The sequence below is a fragment of the Dendropsophus ebraccatus genome, chromosome 3, assembly GCF_027789765.1.
Source record: "Dendropsophus ebraccatus isolate aDenEbr1 chromosome 3, aDenEbr1.pat, whole genome shotgun sequence".
Taxonomy (NCBI): domain Eukaryota; kingdom Metazoa; phylum Chordata; class Amphibia; order Anura; family Hylidae; genus Dendropsophus; species Dendropsophus ebraccatus.
This window is the reverse complement of record NC_091456.1, coordinates 116876128-116904087: the sequence shown is the minus strand read 5'-3', so window position 1 is coordinate 116904087 and position 27960 is coordinate 116876128. Positions and strand designations below refer to the sequence as shown.

The 27960-nt window shown below is 42.2% G+C and overlaps 1 protein-coding gene across 5 annotated transcripts in view; it reads right to left on the bottom strand.

Moving 5' to 3' along the window:
* Window positions 1–27960, bottom strand: part of SEMA6B (semaphorin 6B) — a 683939-nt gene that overhangs the window by 366129 nt on the left and 289850 nt on the right. Inside the window, exon 1 of one of the 5 annotated variants that reach the window (XM_069964534.1) lies at window positions 16272–16342. The exons of 3 other annotated variants lie outside the window; for them this stretch is intronic. In XM_069964534.1, coding sequence (XP_069820635.1) covers window positions 16272–16319 — 48 coding nt within the window. In that variant the 5' untranslated portion in view covers window positions 16320–16342. Of the gene's footprint in view, window positions 1–16271; window positions 16343–27960 lie in introns of those variants that run through there. One more of the 5 variants, XM_069964535.1, reaches the window with a different exon arrangement.

Sequence of the window (27960 nt, the reverse complement as noted above, 5' to 3'; positions counted from 1 at the left end):
CATTTTTTCACATTATTTGTTTTTTTTTCATAAAGATTCATTATGAGTATCGACTCCAATTTACCAGAAATGTGAAGTACAATATGTCACGAGAAAACAATCTCAGAATCAGCCGGATAGGTAAAAGCATCCCGAAGTTATTAATGAATAAAGTGACACAGGTCATATTCATAAAATTTGTCTCTGTCATTAAGGCCATTTCAAGCTCTGTCCTTAAGGGGTTAAAAATGGTAAAAAGACCGCCAAACCTGCCTACCAATGGGAGGGGTAGCAAGTGTAAACATAAGATGTAAATATGAGTTTTGTAAATTGTATATCAAATAAATAGTGATGAGCGAGTACTAAAATTCTCGGGTGCTCGTTACTCGAGACGAATATTTCCTGATACTCGAGTGCTCGATTCGAGTAACGAACCCCATTGAAGTCAATGGGAAACTCGAGCATTTTTGCAGGGGACCCAAGTTTGGTAGCAGGACGGTCGTATGAAAACCTGTCAACCTCAGAAAATGATGGAAACTTAACAGAAATGGACAGGAAACAGCAGGGGCAGCATGTATGGATGCCTCTGAGGCTGCCTAATCGCACGATTATGCCAAATTGTGGGCAACAGCCTGGTTGAAACAGAGGTAGGCATATGAACCACCCAAAAACTCAGCCTGACACAGCATGACAGTGAGAACACAGGGAACCATACCAATAACAATACAGTCTCCTTAAGAGGCCCCCGAGCTAAAAAATGAAATGACGGCAGAGAACACCTGCAATTTGACATCCACAGATTGTCTGGTACGAAATGGACAACAAAAGGATGCTAAATTAGGATCCATAATTTTCACTGTCTGTTCCTTTGAACAGTGGCCTGTATCTTGCAAATAAAATAGATGACCAGACAGCCCTGCAAAATAGCACTTAAATTGAAGTCGATTAGATTTAAAAATTTAACCCTTTCCCGCACGAGGACATAACTGTACGTCCTCGCGCGGGTGCGGGCGTTAACAGCGGGGCCGCGTGGCGACCCTGCTCTGAACCGCGGCGGTCCCGGGTGCCGCTTATAGCCCGGGACCGCCGGTATTAGCGGGCACGGTCCGATCGCCGTGTCCGCTAATACAGTAATCAGATGCAGCTGTCAAACATGACAGCTGCATTCGATTACCGGATACAGCCGTTCCCTGGTGTCTAGTGGCGGAGTTTGCTCCTCCGGGACGTTGTCCCGGAGGAGCGATCTCCCTTACTGATGCCGGCCGGGGACTCGTCCAAGATGGCGCCGTCCCCGGCTCGGCACTCGTTTGTATTCGGCTGCAGCAAACGAGTGCCGATCTCATTGATCTTTGCTGTATAACTATACAGCAAAGATCTCAATGAGAGATCAAAGTGTATATACTAGAAGTCCCCTAGGGGGGCTTCTAGTATATGTGTAAAAAAATTTAAAAAAGTATTGTTATAAGTAAAAATCCCCCTCCCCTAATAAAAGTCTGAATCACCCCCCTTTTCCCAGGTTATAAATAAAAGTAAACAAATAAATAAACATGTTTGCTATCGCCGCGTGCGTAATTGCCTGAACTATTAATTAATCACATTACTGATCTCGTACGGTAAACGGCGCCAGCGCAAAAAATCCCAAAGTGCAAAATTGTGCATTTTTGGTTGCATCAAATCAAGAAAAAATTTAATAAAAAGCGATCAAAAAGTCGTATATATGCGCAATCAAGGTACCGATAGAAAGTAAACATCATGGCACAAAAAATGACACCTCACACAGCCCCATAGACCAAAGGATAAAAGCGCTATAAGCCTGGGAATGGAGCGGTTTTAAGGAACGTAAATTTGTTAACAATGGTTTGAATTTTTTACAGGCCATCAGATACAATATAAGTTATACATGTTATATATCGTTTTAATCGTAACGACTTGAGGAACATGAATAAAAAGTCAGTTTTACCCCAGGGCGAATGGCGTAAAAACACATTCCCCCCAAATAAAAAAAATGCGTTTTGTTTTTTTTTATTTCACCACACTTTCAATTTTTTTCTGGTTTCGTAGTATACTTTATGCAAAAATTCAGCTTGTCATTGCAAAGTACAATTAGTGACGCAAAAAATAAGGGCTCATGTCGGTCTGTAGGTGTAAAAATTCAAGTGCTATGGCCTTTTAAGCACAAGGAGGAAAAAACAAAAACGCAAAAACGGAAATTAGCCTGTTCCCGAAGGGATTAAATTGAAGATTAGAAAAAAAGACTGTAAGTGGCCATTAGTTGAGGCAGCCGTGGAACCTCACAAAAATTAGGCCTGACACAGTAGAGTACCAAGGGGCAGCAACCGCCATGAGGTTCCAAAAAGGGAACACAGGAAACCATTCAAACACAGGTAGCATATGGACCACCCAAAAACTGACACCAGGGACCCAGACCAAGATGGACAATACAATCATCCAATAAAAATAGCTGGATTATGGCTAGATTTAGCCTCACACCCTCATGCAGTTTTGAGTGAGAGGCATCTCTTTGGAGGTAGGGACGAAGAATAACAATACAGTCTTCTTAAGAGGCCCCGAAATTTGATTTGAATAAATGAATACACTTTCAATCCTTTAAAGAGTCTCTAAGGAAGGACAAGTGCGGTAGCCTGTCTATTAAAAAGACCTGGTCAATCCTGCCTTCAAAAACGGCTAAAACATCCAAGGAAGGTAGATGGTGCTGTTCAGCAGTTTGAGCGCTGCCTGTTGGCGCTTATCCACGGCAGTGCTACTGCGCCTAAAACTAAAATAGCTGGATTATGGCTAGACTTAGCCTCACACCCTCATGCAGTTGTGCGTGAGAGGCAAATCTTTGGAGGTAGGGACGAAGACTAACAATACAGTCTTCTTAAGAGGCCCCGGAACTTGATTTGAATGAATGAATACACTTTCAATCCTTTAAAGAGTCTCTAAGAGAGGACAAGCACAAGTGTGGTAGCCTGTTTATTAAAAAGACCTGGTCAATGCTGCCTTCAAAAAGGCTACTACAACATCCAAGGAAGGATAGAAGCTACTGGTGAAAGGTCTGGTCAATCCTGCCTTTAAAACAGCTGCAACATCAAAAAAAGGTAGAAAATACTGGTAAAAGGATGGCAGAGGACATTGTTAGATGACATCCACAGATAATATGGTTCGAAATGGACGAGACAAGGATGCTAAATTGAATTTGACTATGAATTTGACTGTAGCAGTTGGGGTAATATTCCCTGCATCACGTGACTCCCCACTTCTCCCCCCACCGCTGTTTCGACTTTGAATTTGACTGTAGCAGTTGGGGTAACTTTCCCTGGTTGACTTGCGGAAATGCACACAGATGCTGTGCACCTTGGTGAGCAAGTCAGCCAAATTGGGGTAAGTTTTAAGGAACCGCAGCAACATTAGGTTGAAGATGTGGGCCAGGCATGGTACATGTGTGAGGCTGCCGAGTTGCAGAGCCGCCACCAGGTTCCGCCCCTTGTCACACCCAACCAAGCTCACTGCTAAGGCACAGCAGTAGCCAACATGGAGGCCAGTACAGGAGAAGCAATAGTCAACATGGAGGCAAGGGCAGGCACAGCAGTAGGCAACATGGATGCCAGTTAAGGCCCAGCAGTAGCCAATATGGAGGCCAGTGAAGGCACAGAAGTAGCCAACATGGATGCCAGTTAAGGCACAGCAGTAGCCAACATGGAGGCCAGTACAGGAGCAGCAGTAGTCAACATGGAGGCCGGGCAGGAGCAACAGTAGCCAACATGGAGGCCAGGCAGGAGCAGCAGTAGCCAACAAGGAGGCCAGTACAGGAGCAGCAGTAGTCAACACGGAGGCAAGGGCAGGCACAGCAGTAGTCAACATGGATGCCAGTTAAGGTCCAGCAGTAGCCAATATGGAGGCCAGTGAAGGCACAGCAGTAGTCAACATGGATGCCAGTTAAGGCACAGCAGTAGCCAACATGGAGGCCAGTACAGGAGCAGCAGTAGTCAACATGGAGGCAAGGGAAGGCACAGCAGTAGTCAAGATGGATGCCAGTTAAGGCCCAGCAGTAGCCAATAAGGAGGCCAGTGAAGGCACAGCAGTAGTCAACATGGATGCCAGTTAAGGCCCAGCAGAAGCCAATATGGAGGCCAGTGATGGCCCAGCAGTAGCCAATATAGAGGCCAGTGAAGGCCCAGCAATAGCCAAGATGAAGGCCAGGGCAGGAGTAGCAGTTGTAATGGGGTGACATGAGCAGCAGAAGCAGAATAATGAGGTCCATGGACAGGCGAGAGGTAGCAGGGAAGCAGGAATGGTGGAATGACCAGTAAAGTCTAATTCAAATATAGGCCATAATGGATGCAGAAAAGGTCCTACATTTTGGTGACAACAGGACCAAATCCTACTCTGTGGTATCAGGAGCAGGTGTCACAAAGTCCTTATCTATCCACGTGGCGTTCATTTTGATGAAAGTCAGACGTTCCACACTATCACAGGACAATCTGGTTCTCTTAGGACTGACAATATGACCTGCTACGCTGAAAACTCGCTGGCCGGACAGGAGAGTATGTCCAAAGCAAATTCAGCAAGTTGTGGCCAGACATCTAATTTTCCCACCCAGTAGGGGTTCCGGCACGTTAGGTGGCAACGTAGAATCCAAAAACACCTGGACTTGCTGTTTGAGGTGTGCTGCCATGACCTGCTGCTGTGCGGGTGCTCCAGTTACCCCGGCCTGTGGCTGCATGAAAGCGTGCATCATGGACATCAGGCTCAGACTGGTGCTGCTGCTCAAGCCACCCAAGTTGCTAGAGGAGGATATAGAGGAGGCAGTGCTGCTGGTGTGGCCCTGTTTGGAATGGGGTGAATGAGAGCGCCCTGTTCCAAAGGCTGCCACTAACTGTGCACCCAGCTCCTCTCTATAATAATTAATTTTTTCCTCCCGTTGGGAAGTTTGAATGAATTCACACAGCTTGTTGCGATACCGTGGGTCCAGTGGTGTGGCCAGCCAGAAAATCCTTTGCAAGCGTGGGTCGGCCCGAAAGCATATCAACATGCGCTTAGCCATTTCCACTAGTGAGTGGGAAGGAGTCCCCGCCTCCATCTCCACAGCATACTGTCAATGGGTACTGCCTCCATCTTCCTCATCCTCGTAATAGCCCTGCATATGCCCCTCTGGCCCCCCTCTGGTCTGGCAGGAAGGCTCATCTCCTTCTCCTCCACCCGTCTCCCCTAAGAGTTCTTGTGCGTTCAGGTCCTCCTCCTCAATTTCCTCTCCCTCCTCTTCCGCCAAGCCTTCCTCCAGGGACCCAGGCTGCGACAGTGGCAAGACCTCTTCCCCTCGCCACTGAGTTGCATCAGCATGAGCTCCAGTACATGAAGCATGGGTATGATGGAGCTCAGTCCTGTGTCTTGCCCACTGACCAGAAAGGTGGCCTCCTCAAAGTGTGTCTCCTTTCTCCCAGGCAGGCTAGATGGAGCACAGCGTGACACCTCCGTGCTACACCCAAGTGGTACAAGGGAGGAACACTGGCAGTTGAGGAGGTTTTGGAGGAGGTGGAGGAGGACCGGGACACAGGAACCCTGCTGTGACAACGGGGTGGTGTCATCGCCCTTCCCTGGCCAAGTTGCTGGGGGTCCGCCGGCCATATTACATTTACCCACTGAGCAGTAATGGACATATACTGCCCTTGCCCGTAATTACAGCTCCAGATGTTTGTGGTTAAATGTACATGTCTGCTCACTGAATGGCTCAGCGAGTCAGCAACCTTTTCGTGAACATAGCTATACATGGCCGGGATAGCTGTGTTGGAAAAGTAGTGCTGACTCGGCACCTTCCACCGTGGCTCCGCACACGACATCAGTTCACGGAAAGGTGCCGAGTCGACAACTTTAAACGGCAGAGATTGGAGCACCAGCAACTTGGCCAGGAGGGCGTTCAGCTTGACTGCTGCGGGATTGCTGGGTGCATATGTCTGCCTCTGGTATAGGGACTCCATAATGCCAGGCTGCCTACTGCTAACAACACAGGGGCCACCAGCCGAAGAAGGGAGTGAAGCCACACTCCCTTCCACAGAGGAGGTCTGACTCTGTGAAAGGCCCCCCTGGCTACTGCTGTTTCCTGCTGCTGTTGACCGCGGGTCTGCCTGGGCCTGCTGTGACCCACTATCACCCCGTTTCTCCCAGGCAGAAAGGTGGTGGCGAACATAGCTATACATGGCCGGGATAGCTGTGTTGGAAAAGTAGTGTCGACTCGGCACCTTCCACCGTGGCTCCGCACACGACATCAGTTCACGGAAAGGTGCCGAGTCGACAACTTTAAACGGCAGAGCCTGGAGCACCAGCAACTTGGCCAGGTGGGCGTTCAGCTTGACTGCTGCGGGATTGCTGGGTGCATATGTCTGCCTCCGGTATAGGGACTCCATAATGCCAGGCTGCCTGCTGCTAACAACACAGGGGCCACCAGCCGAAGAAGGGAGTGAAGCCACACTCCCTTCCACAGAGGAGGTCTGACTCTGAAAGGCCCCCCTGACTACTGCTGCTTCCTGCTGCTGTTGACCATCAGTCTGCCTGGGCCTGCTGTGACCCACTATCACCCCGTTTCTCCCAGGCGGAAAGGTGGTGGCGCTTCATATCGGCAGCCATGGCGACAGATGACCACATAGGTATCCTCCGGGCACTTTTTAAAAAACTGCCACACAGGCAAGGTGTAGAGTCTAGTACCGACAGGCTGCGAGGATGGGCGGGCACTGCCAATACTAGGACCTGCAGTGGAGAAGGTTTCCCCAGTGGTCATCTGCTTGTCCCGGCTACGCTTCCGACTTGTTAGTTGACTACTGCTGCCTGTCTGCTTTTTAGTTGTGGCGGGCCTGCTGGCGGACGGATTCCCGGTTGACAAATCTGTCGAATAAGCCAAATCCTGCCGTGAATCCCATGTAACATCCGATGTAGCATCATCCTGTTCCAGAATGATGCTATCATCCTCATCAGGCTCCTGCCGAGCCCTCTCTCGTATACTGCTTACTGCTCTCCTGCCAGGCCTAACATGGGCCTGCTCTGATATTGCCTCCGACACAGCTATGCCCTGCACTTGATTTTCCCATGTCTCTTCCCCCACGTGCTCATCATCATCAACAGTTCCCTTGCAGGCGGCGGGTCAAAAGTTAGCGGGATGTTGCTAAGGATGTCAGATGGATGACGTGGGGGAATTGCTGTGTGCTCGTGCCAAGTCAGGGTCGTGTCCGAGGTACCCACAGATACCTAGCTGGCTGTCTTTCTCATCCTTGTGGGCGTCGAAGTGTGAGCCAGCCACTCCTGGACTGTGGAATTCGACGTGTGGACACGACCCTGGTGGGACAAAGGAAGCTTAGGCCTGCCACTGGACCCTCTTCCTGCGCTACTTCCTCTTCTGCCTCTTGAGCCAGACTCTCTGCCCTGCCCTCTGCCTGAAACGATTTGTGAGGTTTCCTGCTGCTGCTGTGCCATGACTTTATATTCAAATTCTGATTGCTACACTTGGTAGATGAGAACAGTATTTTCTGTAATATATAGGACTTGTGTGTATATATATACTTTTATATATATATATATATATATATATATATATATATATATATATATATATATATATATATATAGAGCACTTTTTTTAAGACTTTTATGATATACACCTGCACCAGGTATTTTTGTCTCTCAGGATAAGATGGATGTGATATATACACTATCAAAAGGGCCCAAGTATAGAAATTGTCTATATATATATATATATATATATATATATATATATATATATATATATATATATATATATACTGTATATATATATATATATATATATATATATATATATATATATATATACTGTATATATATATATATATATATATATATACCTTTTTTTAAGATATTCTGCTATACCAGGTATTTTTGTCTCTTAGGATAAGACGGATGTGATATACTCACTGTTACGGCCGCGGCGGCATCCCGTGCTCCTGGCCGCCGCCGCGACCTCCCCCTGCCCCATGCAGCCGCCGGGGTCCATGTGCAGGGACCCGGCGCTGGTACTAGTTTGGCCCCGGGGGGCGCCTTACCTCGCCCCACTCCTGTCACCCGCTGTGCCGGCCGGCGTGCGCGTCCGGTGGTCCGGATCACTCTGCGGTGGTCCGGATCACTTTCGGCTGAGATTTCCCCAACGTCCTCAAGCGTCCGGGAAACGCCAGCACCTAGGTCTGGTGGGAGAGGCCTCCCTAAGTGTGAATGCCACCTCTCCAAGGTTGTCTATGCCAGTCTCCATCCAGACACCCACGGGACAAAATCCCCAGACTACTGCCTTTCTCGATTCTGGGTCAGCAGGCAGTTTTATTGCAGCAACATTAGTCCAAAGATGGCGGCTACCCGTGATCCAACTAGCCAGACCCCTGACTATCTCCTCGGTCACGGGCGAGATTCTTACCGACCATGTGCACAACCAGACTGCACCTCTAGTCCTCCAGGTGGGCACTTTTCATCAGGAAAAGATCTCCTTCTAAGTCCTGCCCCATTCTTCTTCCGCCATCCTCCTGGGACTCCCTTGGCTGCAATTACATGCCCCTAAGCTGGACTGGAGAACTTGGGAGATTCTCAGTTGGGGTAAGGACTGTTCCAACCGGTGTCTGAAGTCACCTCAGCCTAAATACTCTATGTCGTCACCTGACCCCGCCAAGTCTCTATCCGGCCTACCGGCGGAATACCAAGACTTGGCTGATGCCTTCTCTGCCAAGGAGGCGAACTCTCTACCACCTCACCGGGGTACGATTGTCCCATAGACCTCCTTCCTGGAACTTCTCCTTCACAAGGTCGGGTGTACCCTCTCTCCGTACCCGAGACTGAAGCCATGTCCTCCTACATCCAGGAGAACTTACAGAAGGGTTTCATCCTCAAATCCACATCCCCTCGCCACATTATACCTCCCGATCGCCTAGTGCCATTCGTCACCTCTACTCTTCAGAGAGTGCCTCCCGGAAAGACCTATGTGCGCCGTGCACTTCGAAGACGAATTTTCAAGTGGGGCAATTGATCTCTCGCCACTACTGGTGGCCCAATCTCCTCCAGGATGCCAAGGACTTTGTGGCTTCCTGTGCCGTTTGTGCCAAAAACAAGTCACCCCGTCAAAGACCTGCCGGTCTACTTGAGCCATTGCCAGTTCCAGACCGTCCCTGGTGCCACATAGGGATAGACTTCATCACTGATTTGCCTCCATCTGCAGGCAAGAAAGAGGGGGAGGCCAAAGGGGGGGTACTGTTACGGCCGTGGCGGCTTTCCGTGCTCCGGGCCGCCGCCGCAACCTCCCCCTGCCCCATGCAGCCGCCGGGGTCCATGTGCAGGGACCCGGAGCTGCTACTAGTTCGGTCCCGGGGGGCGCCTTACCTCGCCCCGCTCCTGTCACCCGCTGTGTCGGCCGGCACGCGCGTCCCCGCCTACTAGGGTGCGCAAGCCGGCTGCCTCAGATTTAAAGGGCCAGTCCGCCCCTTATTGGAAGTTGCACTAATCCCTCCCTATAAATCGCAGCATACCCTGTCCCTCGTGTTGGAGCCTCTACATGCTTCCCATAGCGTTTGGCCCAGCTCCCTGTTGTTCCTGACCTTAGTTCTTGTTCTTAGTCCCTGTCCGCTGTCCCGGTCCCTAGTCCCTGTCCGCTGCTTATCCATTGTTCCTGAGCACTGCCTGCCACCTGCGTTTACGCCTACAGACCTCTGCCTGCATCTTCTGCCTACTGCTCCTGCCACGCCTCGCCTGCTGTCACTAGCAATCAAGCCAGGGGTAGGGACCCGGGGGTCGCCTGCCGCAGCAAACCCATCCCGCCTTGCGGTGGGCTCTGGTGAAAACCAGCGGCCCCTTAGACTCCGCTCCCTGGTGCGGTTACTACCATCGCTAGTGACGGTTCAGTGAATCCACGACTTCAGGCGTTACACACATTAACAAAAGTATAGGACTTGTATATCTGTACAGCACGTTTTTGTTCCATGCACCCTTTGCTGTCCTATGCCTAATCTATCTATCTTTCGCCCTCTCTATATTTCTCTCTCAATCACTAGATGTTTCTCCTCTCTGCTTTCCTAATCTTTCCTTTCCTACAATATCTTTTCAGTAGTCTGTAGTACACAACAGCAGCAGCAGCACCAGCAGCTTTTTGTCAATGACGAGCTCTGTGCACCGCTAACAGTATGCTTTCTCTCTCTCTCTACACACTGCATGGTGCGGTCATGTGACCGCTCCTCTTAAAGCAATACCGACATCACACAGGGGGTGGGCTAGTGCAAGATCCCTGCTGATTGGATGTGTTCCGGGGAAGTGGTGAGGCACATCCAAGCTCACTGTTAATTGCCCTGTAAAAGATGATGGCATATACTATATACTATATAGCTGCAGTTCCCCACAGATTGTATACGACAACCTCCAGAAACTAGTGTGACCTGTCCTGTATATTTTCTTATTTCTTCATTTATGACTGCAGTCACATCAAAGCTCACTGCTAATTGCCCTGTGAAAGATGGTGGTATATACTATATAATAGTAATAATAATAAAATAGTACTGAGGACTTCTTAGGGGTCTGTATGCAACACCTGCTGACCCCTTTCTGCCAGCAGCCGATCACCACAGTGTACTGCTAAAATCTTGGTAGCTGCACTGCATGTCCAAGCCAGCAGTCTGGAGTCTGACTTTAAGCATAGTGGAGGTGAATGGGTGGGTGTACAGCGGGAGGCGCTCATGCCTGGGGCCTGTGGTATACAATCCGGTAGTGGCTGCACCTATGCACACTCTGTGACACCCCCTTTACTCTGTGCAAGCAGTTGTGAACTGAGATAGGCCTTGCGTATGAAATACAGAAATCAGGAAAAATACTTGTGGTCCCACTAGTTTTGGGAGGCTGTGGGATACAATCCGGTAGTGGCTGCACCTATACACACTCTGTGACACTCCATGTACTCTGTGCAAGCAGTTGTGAACTTAGAAAGGCCTTGCGTATGAAATACAGAAATCAGAAAAAATACTTGTGGCCCCACTAGTTTTGGGGGCTAAGGGATACAATCCGGTAGTGGCTGCACCTATACACACTCTGTGACACCCCCTTACAATAAGCAGTGAAATTCTATACAGATGTACTACAAATCCCAGCAATACAATGTAGTACAGCAGCACCCCCAGCCACAAAATCAAAAAAGAGTACACTGAGCACTTCTTAGGGGTCTATATGCAACACCTAATGTCCCCTTTCTGCCAGCAGCCGATCACCACAGTGTGCTGCTGAAATCATGGCTGCACTTTAAGTCCCAGCCAGCAGTCTGTAGTAATACAAATAATAAATGATTTGAAGCCCTTACAAGGGCTGTTTGTTTGTTTCGCTAGTATTCCCTGCCTACTAGAACGCTAATTCCCTCCCTAAAGCTCTCCCTGACCAGCAGCAGCTCTGTCCCTAATCTGTTCCAGCATACGTCTGAAGCGAACACTGGCGGACGCAATTTTTATATGGCAGGGTCATCTGATCTGGCCAACCAATCACTGCTATCGACATGTATGCGTCCCACATCATCGCAGGATGTACCAAGGAGTCTCCTGCATGTTTATTGGCTGAGAAATAGCACCCAAACTTACAGGAAACGGATGATGAAATTTTCTCAAGTATCGCGAGATGCTTGTCCGAGTAACGAGTACCATCGAGTACCTTAATACTCGAACAAGTACCAAGCTTGGACGAGCATGCTCGCTCATCACTACAAATAAACATAACATTTGTAAGGACTGTGTAACATGCATGATGCATCATAGATGGAATACGTACCGTTATGCATGTGAGATGGTAACAGTAGTAAGATAATGAACAATAAATAATACATAAATAAGTGGTACACATAGAATGAAATAGGCCTGATCTGTCGGAGTCAATACAAAACATGATCAGTGGACATAAATAAAGATTAATAAAACATGATAATGATTGATCAGGAACAGTGAAATACATGAATAATGGAGATAAATAAGGATCAATAGAGGTCAATAGATATCATGATGTAGATTAACAGGGGTATAAATAAAGGTTATGATGAAAAATCTTGTCTAAAAAAATTCAAAATATATGTAACGAACATATTGTCAAAAAGAATAAAGAGAAATCATGTCTAAAACACAATTAGGAGGACACTATGTGTCATTATAGCGTATGGATATGGATATAGACTATAGATAGATAGATAGATAGATATGTAAAAAATAAATATGTAAAATTAAGAATAAGAATGACGGTAGAACATTGACTAGTTGAGTACATTCTCAATGTACTCATTGAGCACCTGTGGTATCAGAGTTTTAAGCTTTAAGATTCAAAAGTTCTCCTGTCTGCGCAATTTTTGGAATCTCTGGCCTCCTGTTGGAATGGTCTCGATGGGTGTAATAGTAAATGCTCAGAACAAGTGTGCATGGATATTAAAAACAAACACATGGTTTAAAAATGGTAAAAAGCCTGCCAAACTGGACCACCAATGGGGGGGGGAGGGGTAGCAAGTGTAAACATAAGATGTAAATATGAGTTTTGTAAATTGTATTTCAAATAAATATAACATTTGTAAGGACTGTGTAGCATGCATTAGTGCAGAGATAAGATCGTAGTCTCTGTGTAGTAGAAGGTTTTGGTATCACTGTCATGAGCTCAATCCTCAGATAGCAGGCTATTGTCAGTATGCGGCAAACTGTGAAATCCCCATACCGCCGTTGCGGTGTGCAAAAGGGGGCGGAGCTATAGGGAGGTCAGCCGGGAGGCTGGATTGTCTATTGTGTGTCAATGAGTAACCTGGTATGGGTAAGTGGGGCGTACAGGGCAGACGGAAACGGGAGGGCTATAGTGTTAGGTGGCAGTAGTAACGGGCTAGATAGTATAGTGATTGGGACCTGGCATAATAGGATAAATATTGGTAGATGTACCATGCTCGTAGTCTCTCTATAAGTGGAAGCTGGTATATATTGCGGGATAAGCGATGACTATATTTAGATGCACTGTATAGATATATGAACACTGAAAAATAGAGTATGTGAATCATGTGTGGGACATGATTCGTATGTAGTATGTAAGAAGGATGTAATAAAGTGTGTAGATAGATGAAATAGGCACTGTTATGCATGTGAGACAGTAACAGTTGTAACATAATGAACAATATGTATATGTAAAATTAAAAATAAGCATAAATGTGACAGTAGAATCAGAGATACATTGACTAGTTGTACTCATTGAGCCCCTGTGGTATCAGAGTTTTAAAAAGGATGTATTGTATCCACTGGTCCCGGGCCGGTGCTAAAGCACTGGGAATTCCCTCCCCTGTATGACGCAGCTCTATTGATTCTAACGGAGCCGCGTCATACAGGAGAGGGAATTCCCTCCCACTGGGGGTGGGCACCGGCCCGGGACCGTTCTATCCCTGTGTCAGATTAAAGAGGATGTACCTGGTGATACATCCTCTTTAATCTTAAAGTGACACTGTCACCCCCTTTGTTCATTTTGACATCTCTACACAGGTGTAAAGGGTAAATTTAGTGTTTTTCATACCTTATTTCATATCATATGTCATGGTGCTTGTTATAGTAAAAAGTGTCCTTTTATCATCTGCAGATTGTATTAAGTGGGCGTGGCCTCGCGGCACTAGCGCCACATAACCCCGCCCACAACGGCACAATTGGCCCCGCCCCCTCGCTGGCCATTGGAACAGGCTGGCCGAAAGGTCTAGACTCCACCCCCTTTACGTTGGACAACCAATGGGCGTCAAGGGGGCGGGGCCAACCGTGCCGTTGTGGGCGGGGTTATGTGGCGCTAGTACCGCGAGGCCACGCCCACTTAATACAATCTGCAGTTGATAAAAGGACACTTTTTACTTGAACAAGCACCATGACGTATGATATGAAATAAGATATGAAAAACACTAAATTTACCCTTTACACCTGTGTAGAGATGTCAGAATGCACTAAGGGGGTGACAGTGTCACTTTAAAGATCCAAAATAATTGGAATCTCTGGCCTCCTGCTGGAATGGTCTCAATGAGTGTAAGAGTAAATGCTGAGAAATTAAAGTTATTGCAGGTTGTCGCATGATGTGACACGCTGTGAAGCAGGAATCCTCTCTCAACATTTGACCTGTGTTGGTTCATACGGGCACGGAGGGGTTGTGTGGTGCGGCCGACTTATTGGATGCTGCAGGAACAGATCAGCAGTTAAATGACGTATGCCGAGCTACATGAAATGTAGGATTTCATTTGGAAGACGTGGTGGTAGATCCAAAGCTTGTGACTCTATGGGTAATGGTAGGGCAACATTTGCACTTGTTAGCACCGCATCTATAGCTCCCTATTGAATTAGCTAAAAATGATGTTGAAGTGGCAGTTTGGTTATTGCTAATAGTAGCGTTTCTAAGTTTACTAGGTGCTAAAATATTTTTAAGGGAGCGTACTCTCCTGAAGTTGATTCATGGACAGGGAGGGTGTCTTTCAGAAATGGGTCATTTTGGAGGATCTTTCAATGATTCTTTAGAATCAGTTTACTAGCCTTAAAATCGGAGGAGTAGGTAGTGATAAAGTTCAAGTGAAAATCTTTATTAAAATTCTGATCCGGAGGCTGGATCAAAATCAGAATGGCTCGAGGCATTGTTGTTGGTTCAGAAGTGCTGCTCTTTTGCGGGAATTGCGAATGAGGGATGCTTGAAATCATTTTGTTATTATTTTGCTTTGGATCCTGAAGTCTCTGGCCTTGGTACAGTTTCTACGTATCCCACGGAATTGGCCGAAGGGTATGTTGTTGAGCCATTTGGCATAATAGCCACTTTGGTAGTGTAGATAACTGTTACCATCTACACTGTATCTAGAAATTCAGCATCATTTGAGTATAAATTGTGTGTGTATTCCAATCACTAGTTATTAGTGTTAATGTCCTTGATAAATTCCAGTATTTCGGATTCGCTACCATCCCAAATGATGAAAATGTCGTCTATATAGCGACAATAGTGGATCCATAGTTTGAAATTCATGTTCAAAGATGGGGGTATTGTCCTCCTAGACAGAGAAGACTACCTCTTGGAAGCCAATAGATTACTCTCCAACACACAATTCTACATCGCTTTGGAAAACAACCCACCACAAGCCTATACTACCAAGTACCGACATTTCATAGACACAAGCCTTTCACTAGGGGTCATCAACAAATCTGCACATGAATTTCTTAACATCATGGAACCAATTCGGGCAACCTTCTATTACTTATCCAAGGTTCACAAAAACGCTACCAGACCCCCCGGTATTATCTCGGGTATAAACTCACTTACATGCAGCCTATCGCGTTACGTTGATACTTAACCTACAAAGACACATACAGACACTCAAGTCATATACGCGGGACTCCTCCCGCTTCATTCAACAAATTACATCACTCACCTGGCCAGAAAACCTTCTGTTTGTCACAATGGACATCTCTTCACTTTACACTGTCCTTGACAATAAGTTGGGAGGACAATAAGTCAAGGAATTCCTCACCAGTGATCCCAATATGCCGCCTGTCCAGAAAGAATTTATCCTAGATGCCATCCAATTCATTCTATTTCAATTCAATAAAAAGATCTTCAAACATAACCGTAGGACAGCTTTGGGCAGTACATTTGTGCCCAACTTTGAAATTAAAATCATCTACCAACTCCACTTTTCTCAAAATGTATCCACTATTTTCGCTATATAGACGACATTTTTATCATTTACAAAACAAAAGGAGAGATCGAGGCGCTTTCTAGTTTAGTATCCAAGCAAAGGTTAGTAGAGGCTACAAAAGGTGAACAGCAATATGCTCACCTGGGCGAGTTGTGCTAAGCATAGGCACAACTCTATTGTAAACTTAGAGAAGCTCACCGCTGCCAGCTCTAGGTGTCTCGAGGTAAAACCAGGAGATGCAGGATAATGGAGAGGTTTCCCAGCAGTAGCCGCCTGGGACAGGAAGACCTTGGATGAGTCCGGCGCAGGTGACATGCACAGTGGTAGCAAATGCCGCTTAGTATATAACCATAGGCGGTATATTACAGTGAAGATTTATTACAAGCAACGCGTTTCGGCTCTATAAGGCAGAGCCTTCCTCAGGCATGTAGATATACACAGCAAACACTCTTATATACAGATAGTAACTCTAATAGGTCTCAACCACTTCCGGGTGGATGAGGTCAAATGTCCAAAAAAAAACAAAGGGTAAGCAACTATTCTCTTATCAGTCTCATTGTCTTCTAAGCCATGATAGCATAGAATAGAACTGCAATGGTACCTTACAAAAGATGTTCATAAAGTTCATAGGTTTTTGTTTGGAGTCCATATCCTTGTGTGTTGCACCATCTGTCCTCCAGTGCCAGTCACATGATCACATCACATGCTCCTTGACGATCACATGACCGGATCACATGACTCTCTACGTAAGAAACGTAACTAGGGAACTACGCCTATTCACAAAGTCAGTTAGTCTAAGTAAAGTGTGCAAGTGCATATTCACAAACGGCTTAGTATAAAAAACAGACATATGTATATGTAGAGGATATATAACCAAAATATTACATTTGGGAATATGAGCTTACAGCTATTACTCTTATCTATCAGATGGGGGCACATGTACAAAAAAAATATATATATAATAAAAAAATAAAAAATAAAAATAAAAAAATATAAATAATAATAATTTTAAAATTTTTTTTAAGGTGTATATATATTACGGGTCGATTAAAACGCATATATAATTATAATATGTAAATTGGGACAGACATGAATAAGAGTGATAAAAATACAAACCTGTATTTTAGTGCATTCATACATTCATCTATATGAGAAAAATACAATATATATTAAAAGTACAAAAAAAAAACTAAAAATTAAAAAAAAATATATATATATATAAATAAAAAATTAAAAATAGATGTTTTTTCATATGTGTTCTATCATCTCATTCAAACCTTCCGGTGCAAGTGTCTGCAATTTATAGATCCAGAACGATTCTCTTTTATTCAACCGTGCAATTCTATCTATAGAGCTCTCTGGAATCTGTTCAATCGGGTATACTTGGATCTTATTAAAAAATTTTGCGTGTTCTATCAGCAGGTGTCTAGACACACTATGTTTAATAAATCCCTTTTTTACATTACAGCGATGGTTATTTAGTCTTTTGTGGAGGGGCTGCGTTGTTCTGCCTACATATTGTAGCCCACACTCGCAGTGAAGTAGATAAATTACAAAGTCTGAAGAACAATCTAAATAATGTTTGATAGAAAATTCTTTACCAGTCACCGATGATATAATTTTTTTCTCTCCATCTGCGATATTCGTACAACACAGGCACATTTTTTTGTTGCATTTAAAAATACCTGCTTCTGTTTTCGTTTTTTGATGTGTCAGAGTCTGTGTGTTTAAAGTGCTGACCCTGCTAGGTGCTATAATATTACGAATCGTAGTACCCCTGCGGAAGGTAATTTTTGGTTTAGCCGGTAGCAATTTTAAAAAAAAAACATCTTTTTTTAAAATATGCCAATGTTTTTCTAAAATTGCTCTAATAAAATGGTTGCTATCATTAAAACTAGTAAGAAAATTCATAAAAACTGTGCATAATTCTTGTTTTTTCTTTTTAGGTAACAGAAGATTACTCTGTTGCTTCTTCAAGTTTTTCTTGTATGCCTCTTGGATCAGCTTTCTGGGGTATCCTTTTTCTTAAAATTTATTTTCCAATAGTGAAGCTTGTTTTTTATAATCCTCCACCCTAGTGCAGTTCTTTCTAACACAATGGAATTGGCTATAGGGGATATTCCTCACCCATTTTCCATAATGGCCACTGTTGTAATTAAGGAAACTATTGGAATCCACCTTCTTGAAATTTGTACTTGTGATAATACTACCATGTTCATGACTTATTGCTAAGTCCAAAAAAATAATATTCTGACTAATAATATCAAAACATGGAGAGAATTGGAGGCCCCAATCATTTATATTCAGATGTTCAATAAAATCTTTCATAATGCTGGTGTCGCCCCTCCACAGGATAAAAAGATCATCAATATATCTTTTATAATAAATTATGTGTTTAAAAAAACAAGGGGACCGCATAATAAATAGGGACTCGAACCGCCCCATGAATAAATTTGCATAACTGGGCGCGGCCCGAGTCCCCATTGCGGTACCCCTGGTCTAATGATAGACACCTTCCTGAAAGGTAAAAACATTGTGATTTAAAACAAAATGCATCCCTTTCACTAAAAATTTAATTTGAGCATCCTCCAAAAAGCCATTATTTTTCAGGTAGAATTCCATAGCCTCCAGCCCTCGGTCATGTTCTATGTTTGAATATAGTGAGGTAACATCAAGAGTAAGAAAAATAAAATCACTCTCCCATTTGATCTCCACCAGCTCTTTGATCAGTCCTGTAGAGTCCTTTAAAAAAGAAGGTAGCTTTACCACTTCGGTTTGCAAAAAAAGGTCCACATAATGAGATAAATTCGCTGTCAGACTACCTATCCCTGCTATTATAGGGCGTCCAGGGGGATTTTCTAAATTTTTGTGGACTTTGGGGAGATGGTAAAAAAAAGGAATCTTGGGATTATTAACCGTTAGAAAATTCGTTTCTTGCTTGTTTAAAAGACCATTATTAAAACTCTCCTCAATTAAAGACATGTATTCTTTATCAAATTCCTTGTGGGGATTAGCAGGGAGTTTTTTTTATAATATTTGTCATCCTCTAAAATTCTAAGTGCTTCCCCAAAATAGTCCTGGCGATTCTGAATCACTATACTTCCTCCCTTATCTGATTCCCGTATAGTTATTTGTTTTTACGCAGATTTTTTTGAGCAATTTTTTCATCTTGTTTCAGATTCTCTTGTGATTGTGTTTGGTGCGAAACTTTTTTGAAGTCTTCACGGACCAATTTAAAAAAAGTCTGTACATGGTGCCCTCTATGTTGAAGGGGGTAAAAGGATGACTTTCCCTTTACTGGTTGGTGTATTATATTAGCATTTTCAGTGTCCCCTTCGAGGTTATTAACCATAGTGCAAAGTGGGGGATTTTTTGCTGTTATTTCGAAGTGTCTAGCTAGTGTGAGTTTTCTCAAGAAGGTATTTGGATCTAGAAAAATATCAAACTCATCTGCGGTCTGTGTCGGGCAGAAAGATAATCCTTTACTTAATACAGATTTTTCAGCAGTGGTCAGACTATGTGAGGATAAGTTAAAAAATTTTACGCTACTTTCTTTTCCATCCCTCTGTCCTTTTTGTTTTGTGGTTTTATGTTTCCTAGATCCTCGCCCCCCTCTGCACCCTCTGAATTTATTTTTCTTTTTTGTTGAGAACTCTTTTTCTCTAGATATTTCCATATTGTGTTCTTCTGTGGGGCAGGCTGTTGCACTGGAGTTACAAAGTCTTTTAGAAGTTCCCTCCTTAGTGGGGGAAATTCTAAAAAAGAGACCGGAGAGTTAATTGTAGCCCCAATATTATCACTAGGGCTTTCCTGCGTGGGAGATATATCTTGGGATGTAGGATGAACTGTTATCAGTGAGTCATTAATGGACTCACAGATGGTGATGTCCTCTTCCCTGTCGGTGATATCATTATCCATCTCCAGTATAGGGGGGATGGTTCCTCCCCCAATTGACTGGCTTCTGGCAGCTCTTTGTTCACTAAAGGACAGGATATGTGTATAGCTGATGGTAGGTTGACATTGGCTGATATGTGTGAATCTTTAAATAGTGTGATAGGGGGTTTACCAGTGAGGGGCCCCAGATGGTAATTTTACCTTTGGGGGGTATATGAGAACTACCATTGTGTCCAGTGTTTGTGCGTTTTACTATATTTGAATAAAGTGGTTTCTGTTTTGTGTCCCTCTGTTTACTGTGTGTGGGAGCTTTCCCCTATCTTTGTGAAAATGATTCCTGTGTTTGTGAATAGTGTTGGTAGCATTATCAGTGTCTAATTTTTCTTCTGTGGTATTATTGCTTTTTCTATCTTCTGGATAGATCTGATTTGTACTATAATCCATTTTATCCCTTTTTAGTTTGAGGGATTTTTTGGTGATAATTTCTTTTTCATGGGTGCTCATATGCTTATTGAGGAGATTATGATAGATCATATACTCCTTGTGTTCTCTATAATTTTCCAGTTGTGAAGAAATGTATTCAATTTCCTCAACCAAGGTCTCACACATATGCTTCCTTTTGGTAATTACAAAATTTATCATACGATCGCAACAATCTAGTAGTAGTGTATCCCACTCCTTAGTGTACATTTCATCCTTCGGAAAGGATGATTTGTGGGGGATACGTAACCCCCTAGGGGTAATAGTTTCCTTGATTACACCAGTGGCCATTATGGAAAATGGGTGAGGAATATCCCCTATAGCCAATTCCATTGTGTTAGAAAGAACTGCACTAGGGTGGAGGATTATAAAAAACAAGCTTCACTATTGAAGAATAAATTTTAAGAAAAAGGATACCCCAGAAAGCTGATCCAAGAGGCATACAAGAAAAACTTGAAGAAGCAACAGAGTGATCTTCTGTTACCTAAAAAGAAAAAACAAGAATCATGCACAATTTTTATGAATTTTCTTACTAGTTTTAATGATAGCAACCATTTTATTAGAGCAATTTTAGAAAAACATTGGCATATTTTAAAAACAGATGTTTTTTTAAAAAAATTGCTACCGGCTAAACCAAAAATTACCTTCCGCAGGGGTACTACGATTCGTAATATTATAGCACCTAGCAGGGTCAGCACTTTAAACACACAGACTCTGACACATCAAAAAACGAAAACAGAAGCAGGTATTTTTAAATGCAACAAAAAAAATGTGCCTGTGTTGTACGAATATTGCAGATGGAGAGAAAAAAATTATATCATCGGTGACTGGTGAAGAATTTTCTATCAAACATTATTTAGATTGTTCTTTAGACTTTGTAATTTATCTACTTCACTGCGAATGTGGGCTACAATATGTAGGCAGAACAACGCAGCCCCTCCACAAAAGACTAAATAACCATCGCTGTAATGTAAAAAAGGGATTTATTAAACATAGTGTGTCTAGACACCTGCTGATAGAACACGCAAAAATTTTTAATAAGATCTGAGTATACCCGATTGAACAGATTCCAGAGAGCTCTATAGATAGAATTGCACGGTTGAATAAAAGACAATCGTTCTGGATCTATAAATTGCAGACACTTGCATCGGAAGGTTTGAATGAGATGATAGAACACATATGAAAAAACATCTATTTTTTATTTATATATATATTTTTTTTATTTTTAGGTTTTTTTTTGTACTTTTAATATATATTGTATTTTTTTCATATAGATGAATGTATGAATGCACTAAAATACAGGTTTGTATTTTTATCACTCTTATTCATGTCTGTTCCAATTTACATATTATAATTATATATGTATTTTAATCGACCCGATATATATATATATATATATATATATATATACCTTAAAAAATTATTTTTTTTAAATTATTATTATTTATATATATATATATTTTTTTTTTTTTAATTATATATATTTTTTTGTACATGTGCCCCCATCTGATAGATAAGAGTAATAGCTGTACGCTCATATTCCCAAATGTAATATTTTTGTTATATATCTTATACATATACATATGTCTGTTTTTTATACTAAGCCGTTTGTGAATATGCACTTGCACACTTTACTTAGACTAACTGACTTTGTGAATAGACGTAGTTCCCTAGTTCCTTTTTTTACGTAGTGAGTCATGTGATCCGGTCATGTGATCCGGTCATGTGATCGTCAAGGAGCATGTGATGTGATCATGTGACTGTCACTGGAGGACAGATGGTGCAACACACAAGGATATGGACTCCAAACAAAAACCTATGAACTTTATGAACATCTTTTGTAAGGTACCATTGCAGTTCTATTCTATGCTATCATGGCTTAGGAGACAATGAGACTGATAAGAGAATAATTGCTCACCCTTTTTTTTTTTTTTTTTTGGACATTTGACCTCATCCACCCGGAAGTGGTTGAGACCTATTAGAGTTACTATCTGTATATAAGAGTGTTTACTGTGTATATCTACATGCCTGAGGAAGGCTCTGCCTTATAGAGCCGAAACGCGTTGCTTGTAATAAATCTTCACTGTAATATACCGCCTATGGTTATATACTAAGCGGCATTTGCTACCACTGTGCATGTCACCTGCGCCGGACTCATCCAAGGTCTTCCTGTCCCAGGCGGCTACTGCTGGGAAACCTCTCCATTTTTATCATTTGGGGCAGCAGCGAATCTGAAATACTGGAATTTATCAAGGAAATTAACGCTAATAACTGGCGATTGGAATTCACACACATTTTTTTTTTTTCAAAATATTTTTATTAGATTTTTCAAATTTTATCTATAACAATACATTTACCTATCAAAGGAAGATATAAGTAGGATACAATATAGTAAGTTTGAAAAAATTTTGCTATAAAAAACAATAGAATCTAAAGAACAAAAATTAATGCTCTACAGCAGTGATTTTCAACCAGTGTGCCGCGACACATGGTCGGGTGTACCGCGGGGAAAGTTCCCCAAACTATGGTGCCCCTGTGAAACAGGAGAAAACAATGGGGGAGAGAAACCTGGGGATGGGGGAGAAACAGGGGAGAGAAGCACAGGGGGGAGAAGTATGGTGGAGAGAAGCACAGGAGAGAAGTAGGGGGGAGAAGAAAACAGGAGTGAGTATAAATACATTTAGAATCTATATTATTAACTATATGTATAATATGTACTGTTTTAGTGTCATTTTGTGCCATTTTGGTTGGTGGTGTGCCCCGGGATTTTTTAAGTATAAAAAGTGTGCCGCGGCTCAAAAAAGTTTGAAAATCACTGCTCTACAGGATCGAAAGAAATGTAGATAAAGAATCTCTATCTTTAATATAATTAAGGAACTCTGAGTACTCCTAGGGTGCCCCTTGCCTCTGCCGTCTGATACCAAACAGTATTACAAAAGTGTTTCATAACAGCTTCCCTCTCCTCCTGCGACATAACCTTTATGAGAAAAAATTTCCATTTTTTAATGAAATTTTTTGTGGAAACATCTTTGTTGCGGATTGCATCCAGCATTTCCCAATGAAGAGTTTCTTTAAGCGAGGTTGTTAGCTCAGAAATAGTGGGAAGTGTGTCAGAGATCCAGTGGTTTAGCAAGCCTTTTAAGGCCAATAACAGAGTAAGATGAATACATTTTGAGGCTATAGGTTTTTCAGAGGGATCTCCATCCCCGGCCAACACAACATGGAAAAACATAACTGAGTAGAGTTAGAGGTATGAATTCATTCCATGTATTCTGAATAAAGGTTTGTACTAATTGCCAGTATGTCTGAATTTGAGAACAAGACCAAACACAGTGTAATAAATCTGCGCTAGGTTCTTTACATTTTGGACAATATGTCAAGAAATCATCTGGCATGGTGGAGTAAGAAAAGTTAAAAGCGTAAATTGCCTTATGGAGTAGCCGGAAGTGGATTTCCCTCAATTTCACACTGGGAGTGGCTGCAGTAACATATCGGATGCTATTTAGCAATTTTTGTTCCAAATTATCTGTTTGTATTTCTGCAGCCCATTTCCGAAGAAAAGGGGGAGGAGATTTGTGTAAGGAATCAACACATATCCTACGGTATATTTGTAAAAGAGATAAGGTGGGAGAAGAATTGGAGCATAGAAAATCAAAATCATTAGTTTTTTCTGCCTTCGCACAAGATTTAACTCTATTAATAGCAAAAGAACACAGTTGTTCAAATAAAACCTGGTGATGGGGAGGGATATCATACATGTCTCTAAATTTTTCCCAAGATAACAACTCTCCCTTATCTGAGTCCAGTAAGTTACTTAAGTCAGTGATTTGTTTTTGTTTCCATACCATATAGTCAGGATTGATGTTACCATGTAGAAAGAGGGGATTGTCCCATAATGGGAAAAACTTAGAAAGACTAAATGGGAGTTTATACAATTTTCTTAAAGCTTTCCATGTGGCAACAGTATCAGCGATAATAACATTGTGTTTTAAATGTGAGGGTAGTTCTGAAATAGAGAAGTGAAGAAGCGAAGCCAAAGGCCAAGGAGAAGAAAGAGCAGACTCCAAGGAATAATTAGAAAAGAAAGAAGTACCGTTAATCCAGTCTCTGATGTGTCTGAAAATGGAGGCCAAATTATAGAATCTGATATTAGGTGATTGAGCACCACCTTTATGTTTGGGGAGACTGAGAGTATCATATGCTATTCTTGGTCGTTTTGACCTCCAAATAAATTTGGTAAAGGCTGATCTGAGTCGAGAACTATCCTTATGTTTTAGTAGTAAGAGGATCATTTGTAAGGGATACAATATTTTAGCAAATGACATCATCTTAATAAGATGAATACGGCCTAAGATTGAAAGGGGTAAATTTTTCCACCTATCAAGTTCTATTTTTTGGAAGATTGGGATATAATTTAATGAGTAGAGAGAAGAAGGGGTATGTCCACTTTTAATTCCTAAATATAAAAGGTGTTGTTTTGCTATACCTATACCTTCAGGGTAAATATGGGGAGCCAAGTGTGGTATTAAGGGTAACAATTGGCTTTTAGTAATATTAATTTTAAAACCAAAAAATGAGCCAAAGTTTTTCAAGATTTTTAAAACACCAAGGATGTGTGATGTGGGATTTTCTAGGAATAATAAGGTATCATCAGCGAAGCAATCTATACGTACTTCTTCATTGCCTACTTGAATGCCTTTAAATTCAGGTGTGAGGAGAAGAAATCTAATTAAGGGCTCTAATGCTAAGTCAAAAAGAAGGGGGGACATTGGGCAACCTTGTCTGGTTCCTTTAAGGATTGGGAAAGTGTCAGACAAGAATCCAGGTGTATAAATGCGAGCTATTGGGTTATTGTATATGGTAGAGATAAGATCTTTAAAAGGTCCTGTAATGCCATAACGAGAGAGGGTCATATCCATCCATTCCCAGTTAAGATTATCAAATGCCTTTTCAGCGTCTAAGGCAAGCAGTCCTGGTGAATGGTTTGGATTTTCCCTTCGTCGTACTACTTCCTGTATGGTTAGAACTGTCCTAATATGAGTTATCGCTGAGCGGCCCTTTATAAAGCCAACTTGGTGGCTACTAATCAACTTAGGGAGAAATAAAGTAAGCCGGTCAGCCATCATTTTCGTAATAATTTTTAAATCTTGATTTATAAGAGAAATAGGCCGATATGAGGATGGAAGTTGTGGGTCTTTCCCTTGTTTATGGAGTAAACTAATATAGGCCATTTCCCCTGAAGGTAACATGCATTTATTATCTATTATATGTTGATATACTTTTTGGAGAGTTGGAACCAGATCAGTATTTAGAACTTTATAAAATTCTCCACTAAATCCATCTGGCCCTGGTGTTTTATTATTATGAAGGGAAGATATTGTTTTAGAGATATCCTCAGGTGAGATGGGGGCATTTAATGATGCCAGAGAAGATTCATCCAATTTGGGAAGATTCAGAGACTGAAGAAACTGTTGACACGCTAAAGGATCTATAAGATCAGAAGAGTAAAGGGATCTATAAGATTATGAAGAATATTAGAAATAGTTTTTGGATTAGAATGTAATAAACCATTATGATCTTTCAGATTTTTGATATGGGAAATAGGGCGTTTACTCTTTGCTAAGTTAGCTAATAATTTTCCTGTTTTATTACCATATTTATAAAGACGAGAAAAATAGTGATCTTTATATAAATTATTAAGTTTTTCTTGAGCTAATTCAAATTCCTTTTTTGCTATACACCAAAGGGATTTATTTTGTTCAGAAGGTAAAGATAAGAAGGTAGTGTATGCATTACGAAGTTTAGTAGTAAGAGTATTGTAAGAGGTGGTCGCTTCTTTTTTACGTGCAGAGAGATAAGAGATTATATTGTCGCTTAGTACAGCTTTGGCAGTTTCCCAGAACAGTATAGGAGTTGTGGTATGTTGCGAATTAGTGTCGCAAAACTGTGACCACCATTTTTTAAGAAGATTTTTGAAGACTTCATCTGAAGCTAAAACTGCTGGGAATCTCCAAATAATGTCTGTTCCTTTAGGGTAAGAATCACGTGGGGTTAAAGTAATCGGAGAATGGTCAGATATAACCATATCATTTATGACAGAGTCATCTAGTAGGCTCAAGGCTCCCTGTGAGACTAACATATAGTCAAGTCTGGACCAAGCCATCTGAGAATGTGAGAAAAAAGAAAATTCTCTTTCTTCAGGATGAAGATGACGCCAGGAATCCACTAGATGAGTACTAGATAACAAATTTGTTAAAAATAATTCAGGAGGAGGAGAATTCCTTGTCAGAGGAGTGGAACATTTCCTATCTTCATGCGGGTTTAAAACTGTATTGAGGTCACCTCCTACTATTATTTTGGATTCACCATCTTGAAAAAGTGACGATTCTAAGTGTTGGAAAAATGGAGCTCGTCTGTTATTAGGGCCATAAACATTATATAAGCTTATATGTCCAGATGGAGTATCCAAAACCATGTGGTGAAATCTCCCTTCTGAGTCTGAGGTTTGAGAAACAATAGAGTGGACAAAATTTCTATGAATAAGAGTTACCACACCACGCTTCCTATTTTGAGCAGGAGATCCAAAGACTTCACCTACCCAAAACCTTTTCATTCTAACATAATCTGATTCAGACAAATGAGATTCCTGTAATAACGCTACATCCGCTCCCAGTCTTCTAAGGTGTTTAAGGATGAGGGCTCTTTTGAAAGGAGAGCGCAAACCTTTTACATTCCAAGAAAAGATTTTCATAAAAGCCAGGAGCGGATGAAGTGATAAGAGGCAGGCACCCCAAGAGCACACAGCAGTAGTAGGGATAAGAAAAATATAGATGAGAGATTCATGTTACAATTAGACCTGAGAGCATAAAAACTGAAAAAAACCTTACATAATATATACAGAGAGCAGTATAGCAATAATATTGCAATATATCTAAATCTTACAACTAAATAAGCGAAAGAAAGTTGGTATAAGACTTCACTTTTTTCACACAGAAACATACGGAGTATTCGCTGACTCCGAGCGGGCATATAGCCTGGTGAGAAAATAGAAAGATACAAGAAAAAGAAGAAATAGAAAACAAATAGAAACATGGTGAGAAAACGTAACTCGCTAATATCAATAATGCTACATAGCAATATCTCTTCCTATACATTTTCCAGTTCAAGCAGGATTTGTACAAGTAAACAAATGCCATGACTAATTTGGTAAAGGAAAACTCTTTCTTTAAGATGAAACCTTAAGAAGTTATAGTAGAATAGGAGAAGCATAAGTAAAGGGAGAAAATGAGGGAATATAAAGGAATAGGAGATATAAATAAATATCTAAAGTAAGATGATGACTACTGTTAGACATGTTAGTCAGTATAATTCATCACTCCATATCTGCTGAAGGAGATGTAGGACTATCAAGACGTCGTCTCTTGTTCTTATCCACAGGAGGAGTAGCAGAAGTCGGGTCTCTCAAATTCTCTAGGAGAGACAAAGCTTCTTCAGGGGTCTGGTATACACTGGTAAATCCGTCTGATTTGAAGACTTTTAGAATAGCAGGGAAGAGGAGTGCAAATCTTATTTGCTGATGTACCAGAGCCGTACATATTGGGGCAAATGCTTTTCATTTTTGGACTACTGTAGCAGAATAGTCATTAAATATCAGAATTTTGTGACCTCTTATAAGAACTTCAGTTTTCATTTTCGTAAACGCCTGTAAAATAGCAGCTTTATCTGCATAATTAAGATATTTGACTATCACTTGTCTCGGTTTGTTAGTAGTCGCCTTTTTGGAATGGGTTAAAGTGTTTGCTGGAGGGTCTATACAATGTGCCCTTTCTACTTGACAAGAGCCTTGTAAACCTAGAGTCTGTGGTAATTCTGAGGTACCGATGATGGATAATTGTGACAATGGTTTGCTTTCAGGC